General features: G+C 41.2%; 2 protein-coding genes across 2 annotated transcripts; both read right to left on the bottom strand.

The window, feature by feature from the left end:
• Nucleotides 1–12: 12 nt before the first annotated feature.
• On the bottom strand, nt 13–948 carry LOC102529710 (olfactory receptor 4D9). Its single transcript, XM_006214900.1, has one exon. The coding sequence runs from the start codon at nt 946–948 to the stop codon at nt 13–15; it is 936 nt and encodes a 311-aa protein (XP_006214962.1).
• Nucleotides 949–9,652: 8,704 nt separating this feature from the next.
• LOC102542657 (olfactory receptor 4D11) lies at nt 9,653–10,587 on the bottom strand. Its single transcript, XM_031691097.2, has one exon. It carries the CDS (start codon nt 10,481–10,483, stop codon nt 9,653–9,655), a length of 831 nt encoding a protein of 276 aa, XP_031546957.2. The 5' UTR covers nt 10,484–10,587.
• Nucleotides 10,588–15,613: the final 5,026 nt, after the last annotated feature.

Here is a 15,613-nt window from a genome sequence, read left to right as displayed (position 1 = left end):
TCCTCATAGAATTTAAATCTTTTCCGAATGCCCGAGTCGTTTCTTTAATTTCCTCATGGCGGACTTCATTTCCTGATTTCTCAGGGTGTAGATCATAGGGTTGAGCAGAGGGGAGATGACAGTGAAGGTGACAGAGATGGCCTTATCTGTGGGGAGGGCGGTGAAGGGCCGGGCGTAGACGTAGATGCAGGGCACAAAGTGCAGGGTCACCACCGTGATGTGGGAGGTGCAGGTGGAGATGGCTTTCTTCCTGCCCTCCCCTGTCTGGGACCTCAGCATCATGAGGATGACTGTGTAAGATATGAGGAGAAAGAAGAATATAAACCAACTGACAAGTCCATTATTGGAAATCATCAGGAGCTCCAGAGTGAAGGTGTCAGTGCAGGCGAGTTTGAGGACCTGGGGGACATCACAGTAGAACGTGTCAAGAACATTGGGACCACAGAAGGGGAGTGGGAGCAACAGGGAAATCTGCACGATGGAGTGGACAAAGCCCCCCACCCAGGAGGCCACCACCAGGCTGGTGCATCTCTCCTTACTCATGACAGTCATATAGTGGAGTGGTCTTGAGATGGCTATGTAGCGATCAAAGGCCATCACAGAGAGAGAAAAAACATCCGCTCCGCCCAGAAGGTGGAAGAAGAACATTTGAGTGACACAGCCATTGAAGGAGATGGTCTTTCTCTCTGATAGAAGATCAGCTAGGACCTTAGGAGCTGTGATGGAGGAGAAGCAGATGTCAAGCACAGAGAGATTGCGGAGCAGGAAGTACATGGGGGTGTGAAGGCGAGATTCACAGGTCACGGTGACCATGATGAGGAGGTTTCCCATCAGAGTCGTCATGTACACCGAAAACAAGAAGACAAATAAGACCCAGCTTAGCTCTCGAGACTGGGTAATTCCTAGGAAAATAATTTCTTTCACTCTGGTATAATTTCCCTGATCCATTGGGGCACAGATTCTTTTTCAGGTATATCTCTGTAAGAAATAACAGTGCAGTTAAATAACGTGTTATGAAATATACTGTTGTACTTACTGTCCCATGTTTTTGGTGTTCGCCTAGGAAATTCCTTTTCCATGTACGGGCTCTGCCTGCAATTCTGTATTCTGCCATTAGGTAGAAGATGACCTGGGTTTTGACTGGAGTCATTCAGACAGATAGGTTCTATCACTGTGACCACTGAAGCACAGGTGGTAGGTCTGTGAATCTATCCAGTTCTACTTTTACTGTAACATATGATACTTAGTAAATAATAAGCATAAATTTTACAACACGAAGAATTTGTGTTCACAAAAAGCATCGTCAAGAGAATTAAAAGACAACTCACAAATGGGAGAAGACATTTACAATATGTCTATCTAAGAAAAGAGTCACATCCAGAATATATAAAGAATTTCTACAAATCAGTAAAACAAGGTAGATAAACCAGAAAACGGCAAAAGGCACGAACCAAAACTTCACTTGGAATATCCAAATGCCAGTTCAACTTCATTATAGGGGAAATGAAAATTAAAATTATGGCAAGAAACTACTGCCTACACACCAAGATGGCTAAGTTGAAAAAGATGAAAAATACCAAGTGATGGTGAAGATGTGGAACAACTGAAACCCTCACACATGCTGGGGGTTGTATAAAATCACCAGTTTACTGTTTGATTACATCTACTAATGCTAATATCTATATCTTTATTATTCATTATCTTAAGATGGAGATTGATCTGTCTGTCTGTTTATCAATCAATCAATCTACCTACCTATCTATCTATCTATCTATCTACCTACTTAATCTCCCTGTTAAGAACAATCTTTGCCACCCCTGGGAAGTATGTGCATTATGTTACGTTTACCAAAAGACATATCCTAGAATATTTACAGCAGCACTGTTTGGAATTACCTTAAACTGAGGAATGACACCAATGCCCATTAACAGTAAAAAAGATAAGTGAATTGTGTTAAACTCACACACTACTATGCAACAATGGGAATGATCTACCCTGGATGTTTCCAACACTGGGAACAATATATATAAATCTCACAAACATAATATTAAGCCAAATTAAGCCAGACACAAAAGGGTGCACACACCCTTATTCTTTCACATGAAGAACAAAAATACACAAAACTAAAGGGAACATGAAGGAGACTTTTGAGGTGCTGATAATGTTCTGTTTTTTTTTGATCTAGGTGCTTGTTGCAAAGATATATTCAGCTTGTGTGACAATTCATGGAACTGTAGGCTCATGTGAGTTTTTCTGTTGTACTTTGGTAAAATGTTAAAAACAAGTATGGAGATTGCTATATAACATTTTAATCTCAGGTCTAAAGAGTGAATTTCACTTAAAGTAAAAGTTAATTGACCACTCACTTTCCTAATGGTTATTTTATAATAAATCAAGTTATAGCCTTTATCAGCTACAACCTGAGAGCTATCTTCTTTTCTTTTTTTAAATTTTTTAAAAATTGAGCTATACTCATTTTACAATGTTGTGTCAGATTCCAGTGTAGAGCACAATTTTTCAGTTATACATGAACATACATATATTCATTGTCACATTTTTGTTCTCTGTGAGCTACCATAAGATCTTGTGTATATTTCCTTGTGCTATACAGTATAATCTTGTTTATCTATTCCACATTTTGAAATCCCAGTCTGTCCCTTCCTACCCCGCCCCCTTGGCAACTACAAGTTTGTATTCTATGTCTATGAGTCTGTTTCTATTTTGTATGTATGTATGTATGTATGTATGTATGTATGTATGTATGTATTTATTTATTTTAGACTCCACATATGAGCGATCTCACATGGTATTTCTCTCTCTCTTTCTGGCTTACTTCACTTAGAATGACATTCTCCAGGAGCATCCATGTTGCTGCAAATGGCGTTATGTTGTTGAGAGCTATCTTCTTATTTCTCTCTCTCTCTCTCTCTTTCTTTAGGTCCTCCCAAATTCTTGTCTTAAGCAGCTGCCCTGCTGTCCACATATAGTTCTTTCTCAGATTCTGGTTTTAATTCTTCTGCTTTTTCTCCCATTTTGCTTCTCTAATCTTAGAAAAAAAAATCTTTTTAAGATCACAGTTCCCCAAGCAGCACTCTCCTTTCTACTCACACCAAAAAATGAGATAAGAGCCCCCTTTGTCATTCCATTATTATTAATTATTGGTGTTTCATTCAGCAATTTGGAGTGATAAGACTGAATGTTCAGATCAGAAGAACGATCCCAGAAGGTTTCAGGTGTCCAGCATCCCAGAATTAAAATTCCCCGAACTAATTACTTGCCATAACTAGAAAGTGGAGAAATCATCCCCAAAGTAGTCCTTGGTTAATCTGGAATGCAGAGATATTTTGACTGATGACAGCGTCTTACTCTAGAATCTTTCTTTTGGATATTGGAAGGATAAGGGCATGGTTTTCAAATCTTCTGCTCAAGAAACCACGTGACAAGATTAAGGGTTCCCTGTGTCACCTTCTCTCCCTCCCTCCCTTTTTCTCTCTCCTGTTTTTCTTTACTGTTTCTATTTTCTCTCCTTTCTCCAGATGTCTTTCCATGACTGTAAGTGGATTCTCCAGAAATAGGACCAATAGGATTTATATCTATATCTGTATACAGCCTACATTATCTATATGCAAACACAAGAGAGAGAGAGAAAAAGAGAGAGGGAGAGAGAGAATTCCTGTACAGAGCTGGCTCACGTCACTGTGGAGGCTAAGTCTCGCCACCTGCCTGCAGGCTGGAGCCCCAGGAAAGCTGATGCTGTAATTCTGTCCTAGTTCAGTGATCTGAGAACCAGGGGAGCCAATGGTGTAAATGATGTGATGAGACAAGATGTCCCAACTCAAGCAGTAAGGCAAGAATAAAGGGTATACGTTTCTCCTTCCTCTCCCTCTTTTGTTCTATTCAGGCCCTCAATGAACTGGAGGGAGTCAATCTATGGTGGGGGGGGGACAATTAATCTGCTTTATTGAGTCCATCGATTCAAATGCTAATCTCATCTAAAAATACCCTCACAGACATACCCAGAAACAATGTCTCATCTCGGTACCCTGCAGCCAGTCCAGTTGACACACAAAATTAACCATCATAATGACATAGAGGTGATTTTTTTGAAAGGGAGGTGACTCAAATATAGGTCCTTTCCTTAAGGAATTTACAGTTAAGATAATAAGAGTGTTGCAGTTTGTGGGATCAGCAGAAAGAAAAGCGAGGGGTACAAAATCATGGGGATATACATGAAAAACAGTTCCATTTGGGCAAATAAAATTTGTAAACCTTGTCCGGGAGGCCTTCTGGGACAGTATCATAACCTACACTTGCATTTTGGAGACACATATGTGGACCATCCAAAGCCTTTGTGCAGTTTGGGTTTAACCACTTCCTAGCTGGTTTGGCCCTGGGCAAGTTACTCAGTCATAGTACCAAACTCCTGAGCAATGTGTGTGAGGTTCACAGGACATGGTTGTACTATTGTAACTTATCTGCAATATGATGATAGTAAGTAAGACCTATCTCATAAGCCGGGTTCTTCTAAGGCGTAGGTAAGATTGTTTTGCAGACTGAAAGCAACTCAAGATTCTGGTTTGGACAGTGGCTTCCCACCCTCACTAGCTCCAGGTGAGTGTGTCTTCCTTACAGGTCCCTTTGTGGGGACTTAACTGAGAGGAGCTCAACTTGCTACAAATCCTGTGGTTCAAAACCCTCTTCCCAACAATTTGGAATAAGTGTAAAATGCCATTTATCCTCTAGCGGCATTTTTCATTTTTGCTTAGGGATTTGAACTAAGGCATATGTTAAAAAAAGTCAGAATATTGTATCACATCTGCCTACAGATATAAATAAATTGATTTCTGTATGCAGTTGTAAATATAGGTATTGATATTTAAAAAAAATCCCTTTACAGAAAGAAAATGAACTATAATCCTCAATCTGAAATCCAGCTGTCTGGCTGTCAGGCTTCGGTGGGTGGGTGGGTAGGAGGGGATCTAAGCCACTTTCAAGGTTGCAGCATTCTAGAAATATGGGCAGAATAACGGAGGTCTGCTTGGCTTATTTTTTATTTGCTTTTAGTAAATATTTATGTTCATTTTATCGCTTCCAAAACCTATCGCACCCATGTGAAATAGATAATATTATCCTGATTGCACAGAGGAAGAAACCAAGGCATGGAAAGATTAAGTAACTTGCTCAAAGTTTCTCTGCTGGTAGAGCCATGTCTCAAACTGAGATCTGCCTTATTCCAAAGTCTGATGCTTTTAATTACTGCAACTATATTTCAGTGTTGATCAGCCCTTCCCAAAAACTCCTGCAAAGAAAAAAAAATCCTTTGCAAATCAAGTGAATGTAGAATGTGAGTGTAAGAGAGTGGTGTTAGAAGCCGGCACACGGTGAGTGAAAAGTTTGGTTGAGAGTGACTTACTTACATGAAAGCATGTCAGAAGTAACTTGGGAAAATAAAGCAAAGTTTGAAAAGCAGACTTTGCAGTCCTCAGAGGTACCATAACCAAGAACCTGCATCAACTACAACTACTCTAATGTTAGATGCAGAAACGAGTTCTGCGTGGCATTACTTCAAATACAAATTTCTCCCGAAAATAATAATGGGTATTGTGGGTTCCTATGGATGCTCTCTTTTTTACAAAGACTGGGAAGGATACTTTGAAAGTGCAGAATTATGCACATTGCACTGAAACCCAAGCACAGTAAAGAGGGAAGAAGGGAGAGTGGATAAAGGAATACAGTTTTATGTGTTTTTGCAAAGTCAGAAGTAGGATCACGAGGCTTTCTTAGAAATCACCCAAAAGGGAACCACCCTTTGGAAACAAGCTTATCAAACACTGTGGACAGAGCCCACAAACTGAGGGTTACCTGGACACCCCAGGTTCCTACTAAGAATGCTGCTCTGTCCTCTTCACTGAGTTGAATCTCTGCCAGGTCTCCCATGTCCGTTTCCTCTTTCCCAATACTGAACAGCCTCTAGTCTTGATTGAATTTCTAAAAGTTTTAGAAGCATTATTCATATTCAGTAGCACATGAGGGCACAGATAAGCTAGCCATTAAAACACCTTGCTCGAAGCCCCTCAAATTCCATTCTCAGCCAAGAAGCAAAGCTGGCCAGACTGCATATACTGAATTCAGGAACTGTTGTCTTTAAGCGCTGTTTCTCCAAAGCAGTCAACCTTCTGAGAGCTGGGGATATCAGCACCTTCTCAAGTACCTTCAGAACAGTTCAAACCTCAACATCCTACCAAGTAAAGTGCATCACCTCCCCTGGGCCAGCTGACCTTCTTCTATTTTGCAAGACTCAAGTCCCCTCTTCCTAATAGTGAAAAACTACCGCTTTGCTTCATTAAGAGCTTTAGTTTCAATAGGAACGTCTGTACACTTGCAGGGTTTCTAAAACATCAACACAAAGAGCTTTTCAGTTTCGGAAGTTCACACCCACCAGCACCAACGGACTCAGTCTCCAGGTGAAAAATCGATCCTCTTGTGATACTCCAACTGCATCTCAGAAGGAGTAGGTTCTGGGGAAATTCTGCGTAGTGGACTGCCTACCTTAAGGCTAGTGATTTTGTTGTTTTTCCTTCAGGTGGGAAAAGGCAGCCTCAGGGAATCACATCATTCTGACTCTTCCACGTTGCCTTACAGTACCTTGGCCACCTCTATTGGTCCCTCAGCCACAAGCCTAATAAAGGAATTAGCAGAGGGAATATTGCTGGGAATGAATGTGGAAGCTGAGTGGCCAATTCAATGGTGCTCTTGTGGGAGTCATTAAAAAGTCGCCAAGCGCTCCTCCTCCATCTCTCTCCTCCTCCCTCATCTCTTCTCTGCCCCATCTCACACGTACGCGCAGAGACACTAAGTGCATGTCCAGGGCATAGACTTTTCTCTAGAGGAACCGTATGAGACAGTGCCTTAGCCCCCTTGGCTGAGGTAGAAAGTGTCGTGTCAAACCACTCCATGGACTGTGCAGCTTCCCTCCTCATCAGAACTGCTTTGCTTGCAATCAGCTGGGGGAATGAAACTGAAGCAAGAGGGTAACAATAGAAAAATCAAACCTCTGTGGCTACTGTCAGGGTAGCTCTCAGGGACTGGATGGTGTAGATTTATACATACAATTTCTGTTTAATATGACATGTACATTGTCCCTATGTAATTATTTTCGTCTGCATCTCGGGGATCCTTGGCTCACTTAGAACCTAAGGAGGAAGCATGGTGGCAGTTCTTGATACTCATCAATTTAATTACTTCAGAATTTTTTTTTGTGTTATATGGTCCATGAGTACCCAGAGATGCTTATCATGAAAATGTTTGATTCAAGGGAGTAAAGTAGGACAGGGTAGTTTTAAAGCTATCTATGCCCAGAGTCTGTTGAATTTTCTATGATTCTTTGCAGCAGAGCTTAAGAAATAATAAAAACTGATTTAAATGAGAAAAATGCAGCCCAGCTTGTGATTTTATGTCATCCAGATAAAAAAATATATCTTTGTGTAATGAGATGCAACTGCTTTCCCTTTCCTCTGAATTATTGAATCAGATTATATTGCATGTTTAGATATAGTTTGAGGAAGTGTCAGGGACAATGTTGTGGCCGGGGTTCCTGAGTTCCTGCTTTCGTGGGATTATGCTTCTGAGATACAGTGTTCAGACTCCACAGGTCTTTGGTGCCATCAAGTTCTGACATAGTGATAAAACTATGATCTGAGTGAGTCAAAAGAGACAGAAAGTAAAAGAAAGGACATATTTGCATGAAATGGTTCATAAGGTGATTTGTGGTATGCATTTTTTCATAGGCAAGTTCATAAAGAAAAGCTTAGGGAGTCCAGAGACCAGAACTACCTGAGTATATATATAAGTGGAATACTACTCAGCCATAAAAAGAATAAAATAATGCCATTTGCAGCAACATGGATGACCTGAAGATTGTCATACTAAGTGAAGTAAGCTAGAAAGAGAAAGAAAAATACCATATATCACTTACACATGGACTATAAAAAATGACACAAATGAACTACTTTACAAAACAGAAACAGACTCATAGACACAGAGAACAAAGTTATGGTTACCAAAGGGGAAGATGGGGTCAGTGGAGGGATAAATTGGGAGTGTGGGATTTACAGATACTAACTACTATATATAAAATAGATAACTTGTAGAGCCCAGGGAGCTAAATTCAATACCTTGTAACAGACTATAATGAAAAAGAATATGAAAAGGAGTGTGTGTATGTGTGTATATATATATACATACATACATACATACATACATACATACATATATATATACACATACATACATATATATGTATATATACACACACACACACACACACATATATATATATATATATATATATATATATGAGTCACTAGGCTGTACACCAGAAACCAACATAACATTGTAAACTGACTATACTTCGATTAAAAAAATTTCTCCATTTGCCTTTGAGCATTTATTCTCTGCCAGACATTGTGTGTTTCATATATACCATCTTTTTCTATCCCTCACAATAACTCCATGAGACGGACAGTGTAAGTACATTTGTGTAGGTGAACTATGATCTGTTAAGAGTTAAAATAACTCAAGATATCACAGTTGGTGGAGAACAGAGGTAGGGTTTGGACCCAGGTCTGTATGACTCTGAAGTTAGAGCTTTCAACCACTATGTTTCACTTTTTACTTTACTTTTTTAATCGTGTTGTTCCAGACAAAAAACACTCACCTGTACTGCCTCTTCACTAACTAACAAATGGAAAAATAGACAGACTGGTTAGAGTTTATCTTCTCTAACACCTCCTCTGTCTCCAGTGGGAAGAATGGAAATCCTCAGTGGAAGCCAATCTGAGATTTGCAGAAGACTGCAGCTGAAAACCAGTTCTTGGATAATGTGACTAATGGTTCTTTGTGTAGGATCCCTGAGGTTGTCTGCTTTTGTCTAAACTTAACATGAGGATGTGGATCTGGCATGTCTAGTTCCGCATAAGATAAATCCCTTGAGGCCATTATGGGAACTCTTCCCAAGCTTCTTCATTCCTGATAGGAATCTGGCGGGGGTGGGGGGACCACAATTATGTCCCTTTGAGGTTCTTAATAGGTCATAAGACCATATGAAGTTTACCAAAGCAGAAAAACTTTCTTAATCTGTGATAGACCATATGTACTCATATGTGTGTACTTCAGAGCACTGATCGTGAGATCTTTCTAGAAGAAGATTGCAGTTTGGCATGGGCAGGCCCAGTAATGTAATAAATTACATTCATTTGGTAGAAGAGCAATTAATTATCTGAAGACTTGTCTTTGTAACTAACTCGATGCAAGATCTTGAGCAAATCACTTTATCTTTAGTCTTCTGTTTACTGACCTCTTGAAAAAGGGGTTGGATTCAGTCAGTCTCTACACCTGCCATATAGTTTTCATGTTTGACACATCATTACTTTGGTCTTTGAGTGGAAATACATCAATCAGCTCAGATCTATCACATTAGATACTCATGCTTATCAATAGTTTGGGTTATCAGTAACATATTAAAATGAAAAATAAATTGTTACCTAGTACGTGTAACTGGTCTATTGACAATATATTTGGGTAAATAAATACGACTCTGTGGAAAGAACAATGAAAGGAGTCTTTGCTGATGAAGAGGTTGGAGAGTCTTACTCTATCCCACTATGGAAGGCACGAGTCTTCCCCTCAGTCTCCTCATGGCTGATCTCATCTCCTGGTTCCTCAGGGTGTAGATCATAGGATTGAGCAGAGGGGAGATGACAGTGAAGGTGACAGAGATGGCCTTATCCGTGGGGAGGGCATTGAAGGGCCGGGCGTAGACGTAGATGCAGGGCACAAAGTGCAGGGTCACCACTGTGATGTGGGAGGTGCACGTGGAGATGGCTTTCTTCCTGCCCTCCCCTGTCTGGGACCTCAGCATCATGAGGATGACTGCGTAGGACACAAGCAAGAAGATAAACCACAGGGTTGTGACCAAGCCATTGTTGGAAATCATCAGCAGCTCAAGGGCAAAGGTGTCAGTACAGGCGAGTTTGAGGACCTGAGGGACATCACAGTAGAACGTGTCAAGAACATTGGGCCCACAGAAGGGGAGTGGGAGCAACAGGGAAATCTGCACGATGGAGTGGACAAAGCCCCCTACCCAGGAGGCCACAATGAGGGCAGTGCATCGCCCCCTGCTCAATCTGGTCACGTAGTGCAGGGGCTTGGAGATGGCCATGTAGCGGTCAAAGGCCATGACAGAGAGGGAAAAAATATCTGCCCCACCGAGGAGGTGGAAGAAAAACATCTGCGTCATGCAGCTTGTGTATGATATGGTCTTTATTTTGGTCAGGAGGTCTACTAGGACCTTGGGAGCAGTGATGGAGGAGAAGCAGATGTCCAGGATGGCTAGATTGCGGAGCAGGAAGTACATGGGGGTGTGAAGGCGAGACTCACAGGTCACGGTGACCATGATGAGGAGGTTTCCCAGAAGAGTTGTCATGTACACAAAACACAAAACAGGAAATAAGACCAAGCTTAGGTCTGGGGACTGAGTAAGTCCCAGGAAGATAAATTCTTTTACTCTGGTGCCATTTCCCAGCTCCACTGAATCATATTCTCTTCCTCTGTAGTTGGAAAAAATTAAAAATGTTGTTTCACAAAGTGTTTACTCTCCTTTATAGATTCAGGTTTATAGAGCCAGATGTTAGGTCTAAAAACTAATGAGGTATTATCACCACTGAAGAGCTGGAAGTATTGCTATCATGTGCAAAGTGGTATCTTATTACACAGCGTGCATTTAACAATTCTTTCTTCTGTAAATTATAAATATTTTAGAAAATGCATAAAATAATGTTCTAAATATATAAGTTCTAAGTTCAGACTGGGTGCCGCATTTAAATGGTTTAAGAACCACTCCCTGCAGAATGGTTTTCTTTGGACTGAATTCTACAAATCACTCCTTTCTTTTTTAAAACCACAAATTTAATCCTATGGAAAATAAGAAAATCTTACGGCCATAAAATTCCTCTCTATTGCTCTAGTCTTCCTTAATGGGATTTCTTTGTTTCTGTCTTCACTTTAAACTACTTTATGTACCAAAACCACTGGCTGTTGAAATAACAACAATAGAAATGAAAGTGTAATCAGAGCTTCTGTTCGTCTCTCTGATTTATTTCTTAAAAATTTTTTTGAGCTGTCATTGACACATAGACTCCTGCACTTGAAGTGGACACTTTGATAGGTTTTGACATAAGCATATTCCCATGGCATCATCACTGTAGTTAAGACAGGTGACCTATTTATCACCCCAGAGTGTCCTCCTGACCCCTTATAATCTGTCCCCTCTGCCCTCCTTCTTCAGGCAACCACGGAGCTGCTTGCTTTCCGTCACTATACATTAGTCTTGATTTCTGGAATTGTCTATGAATGGGAATCCTACCATACGTACTCTCTTTTTGTTTGACTTCTTTCACTTATAAAAATTATCCATGTTGTGGTGTAGGACAAGATTTGTTCCTTTTTATTGCATGGATATACCAGTTTGCTTATCCACTCACTTGTTGAACGTTTGGGTTGTTTCTAGTTTTGGATTCTTACACACAAAGCGTCTGTAAACATCTGTGCACAGGTCTTCATGTGGACACATGTTTTCATTTCATTCGGGCAAGTATCCAGGAGTAGAATGGCTGTCACTCTTAAAGAATAAGGGAAAAAAAACCCAATAAAAGAAAAGGGTCAGGGAGGAGGATATAGCTCAGTGGTAGAGCACATGCTTAGCATGCACGAGGTCCTGGGTTCGATCCCCAGTACCTCCATTAAAAATAAATCACTGTCCCCCAAATAAATAAATTATACATATAAAAAAAGGACAAATGGTTTGAACAGACACCTCAAGGAGAAGACGTAGGGATAGCAAGTAAGCACGTGAAAAGATGCTCACCGCCGTTTATCACTGGGGAAATGTAAATGGCAGCCACACCGAGTTAACAGCACACACCGATTAGAACGGCTAAAATGAAAAAGACAGCTCTATGAAGAGCAGGCAGAAATGTGGAAGAACTGGAACTCTGGTGGGAGCATAAAATGGTCCAATCGCCCTTCAAAAGCTCGGCAGTTTCTTAAAATGCTAAACGTACACTTACCATATAATCTTATGGCTTTTGAAGTCCTATCTTTTTGTGTGTGTGTGTGCGAATCCTTAAAATGGATCTTAATTTCTTTCTTTGCAGTTTATCTCCCTTTTCTTACTATAATCAGAAACACAAGGAAGGTTAAAGTCACTTCCCTCCTCATTTTGGGGTTTATTTTTTCAGTTCAAATGAAGATACTTCTTTTCCCTCAGCTCACTTCCCCTTCAAGTCCTATTCCTCCGTTTTTTGCAGTTTTGTCCAAAGCCTGCTTAGTATGGAAAACTTAAAAAGCCACTGAGAGGTACCGCAGCATGTGGCAGGGACCTGGGGGACGCTGGCTCACACAGCCTGTTCAGATCCCAGCTGGACACTTGCCGGTTGTGCAAACATGGGCAAGTGACTTCACCCCTTTGGCCTCAGGCTTCCTTGTGAGGATGCAATGAAGTAATCTATGTAAAGCATCAGTACTCAGAACATCGCTTCATCTACAATGATTGTGTCACCTTCAAGAAAAACGCTGGGTTAGTAACTCTCACAGACACACAACTTTTTTAAATATCCTGACAACCTTTTGGAGGAGCTGAATATTTCCCAGAACGTGTACTCTACAACTTCATCAAAACCTCCTGTTTTGAGGAAAATGGAAAATATTTCTCTTGGTGGGGGGAGGGTACAGCTCAGTGGTATAGAGCACATGCTTAGCATGCACAAGTTCCTGGGTACCTCCCCAGTACCTCCGTTTAAAGAATAAAACAGAAGATGTTTATCTTTCAGTGGTAACCAGAGCAGCCCAGAAGGTGGGGACTGTGTGGCCCTGAGAAACAAGGTGCCTGCTTGTTTTGGCTTCTTGTGTGACATCATCTGAGCAGACCAGGGATGTCTAATGCGTGGTCTCTGCAGTGAGAACCACCTGGGTGCAAGTCCTGCCACTGTGCGATTTGGGTGAGTGAGAGACCTCCCCGAGCCTCCACTTCTTCATCCATGGAGTGGGGGCCATCACACCCACCTCCCAGGGATGTTATGAGGATTCAGTGAATTAACATATGCAACCATCTCAGCACACAGGTTTTCTGCTGTGATTACAGCTCTGCTGAGTAACGTCAACACTGGAGGCTTATTAATAAATGGAATGTACGGAACTAAATGGAAGCTGTCATCAATCCTGACTAGTTTAAAGAGAGAGGAAATGATCACTCGAAAATGCCAGCTCCACTTAGTTAGCAGAGAAATTGAGGGAATCCATCCTACTTACAAAGGCCTTCCATAGGGCCGCCGTTGTAAATAACAGACCATGACCTGGCTGGAAGTTACCCTGGGCCCCAAGTCAGACCCCTTTATCGGAAAGGAATAGGTCCCATGTTCACAAACTGCCTTTGGTCATTCAGACAACATCGTCCAGATTCTGCTCTATTTTTCTGCTATTTTGAATCCACCTAATTACTTAGCAAGTATTGAGGGAAACCTGGCCGAGTTCTAGGTTATTTGAGAGAAGGGAATATAACCCCAAACCAACGGAAAATGGATTCAAACGTAATAGCAATATGGGAGCGGTGGGGACCCCCAAGGACAGATGAAGAGTTGTGTGTGAGGAAAGGATGATTTCTCATTAAGAGGATCAGAGAATCCTGTGTGGGGAGGTGACGTTTACATCTGGGCCAGATGGGAAGGGATGGAAAGGGAGCTCTGGCTTCAGGGGACCCCCTTGAATATACGAAAGCTGCTTGGGAATGGGAAGTTTGGCTGGAATGGAAAGATGCAAACATGTAGGCGTGGAAAGACAGGAAAAAAATCATTGCTGTACCTTTTTTTTTTTTTTTGGTAAATCTAAGGAAGAGTATGTAGACGTTCATTGTGTTAGTCTTTCAATTTTTTTGGAGGGTTTGAAAAATTATGTTTTTCTCTCTAGTTTTGAATTTAGCATCAGATCTGAAGATTTCAGTCTGAGGAGGTCCGTCTAGAGCAATCAGAAAAATCTCTTTTTTGTATAATTCCAGGGGTGCCAGAAAACAAAAACTGCCCTTTCCCAATTCCTAACTGGACTTATTTTTATGTCTCTCGTTTCACAATGTCTTCCTTGCTAATATTTCCTGTCTATGCTGTCTGTCACTGAAGGCTCATCCTGGAATGCAGCATCTGGGGTACTCATTACATTATTTGCAGTCAAAATATACCTATAAATATTAACAATTACATCTAGATTTCAGTTTTCCTCACTCTTATTTTCTCACTCTTATGCATAAGCATCCAGCACCACGGACATACATACTTAGAGTCATGCCTCTTACCTAAGATCTCCAAACTTATTTCCAGGACTTCAGCATCATATATAATGTTCCCAGCTTTAGAATATTATCATATATAATCATTCAGCTTTAGAATAGTCTGTTAAATATCCCTTTGCAGGCAGTGATTTCAATGGCTTTCTTCTGCCGTTATGTGGAAAAGGGCAGACTCAGGGAAACATATTATCTTGGTTCTTCATACTGATTCCCAGGGCCCCATCATACTTACCAGTTCCTTAATCCCAACACTAGTGTGGGAATTATCAGGGGGAATATAGTTGGATGTGGCTGTGGAAAAATTCTGCTGATGGAGAGGCTGTTTCAGTGGGAGTAATTAACAGGCTACTCTGGCACATGCACTTAGGAACACACACTTTGTCTAGGGTCTATAATTTTCTAGCAGTGATAAAGATTCTCTCCTTGACCAATCAACCAACGTTGAGCCTCCCCCAAATTTTTTAATGAGGCCTTGACTTTTGGACCTCCATGTTTGTCTCGGCATTGTCCAATTTTAGCAAAACCCCTGCAAAGTCACTTTAGCCAGAATTCTCCAGCCTCCATGCCTGACCACCTTCCACATCTCAGCAGGTGCCTCAGGTGCCATCCCCCAGGCCATGTCTAATCGCCCTGGTCTGCCTTCAGCAAGAGTCCTGTCGGGCTGGCTTATCCAGGATGTCCCCTTACCCCGATGTTTCCCTTTGGTAATTTTCCTCTTGGGAAATAAATGTCTATTCTTAGGTATTGTGAACAACTTCCATAGGCAGTTTCATCCCTGTGGGGAGATTTTGAAGTGTGACCCATGAGTATTGGAAGGAACCCTTGGATCGGAAGAGGTATGCAGGTGAGCTTCAAGGAGATCTTGGTGGGTTGATGATCAAAGCGGATGATGGGGTTCTCACAGAAAACACTTGCAGCCAGGAATCCACGCTGGCTCCCTCAGCAAATCCCACTTGCTTGACCTTCAAAGGTTTTCAAGATTCTCACCACCTCCGCCCTTACTACCCTAAGTCATGCCTTCATTACTTCTTCTGTGAGCACGTCTTGACTGGTCTCGTTTTTTTCCTTACCCCTCTTTAGTCTATTCATGACTGTAGCTCCTGCAGTTCTTTTTTTTTTTTTTAACATTTATTTATCTTAAAAAATTTTTTGTGGGGGATAATTAGGTTTATTTATTTTAAATAGTAATAATAATGATGATGATGATGATGATGATGATGA

This window comes from Vicugna pacos, chromosome 10 (genome assembly GCF_048564905.1).
Source record: "Vicugna pacos chromosome 10, VicPac4, whole genome shotgun sequence".
Classification (NCBI taxonomy): domain Eukaryota; kingdom Metazoa; phylum Chordata; class Mammalia; order Artiodactyla; family Camelidae; genus Vicugna; species Vicugna pacos.
Note: the sequence above shows the minus strand (reverse complement) of the source record. Positions and strands in the feature narration are given on the sequence as shown.

Excerpts from the sequence above, each read along its gene's own strand:
- LOC102529710 (XM_006214900.1), bottom strand. The coding sequence starts at position 948 with ATGGATCAGGGAAATTATACCAGAGTGAAAGAAATTATTTTCCTAGGA.
- LOC102542657 (XM_031691097.2), bottom strand. The coding sequence starts at position 10,483 with ATGACAACTCTTCTGGGAAACCTCCTCATCATGGTCACCGTGACCTGT.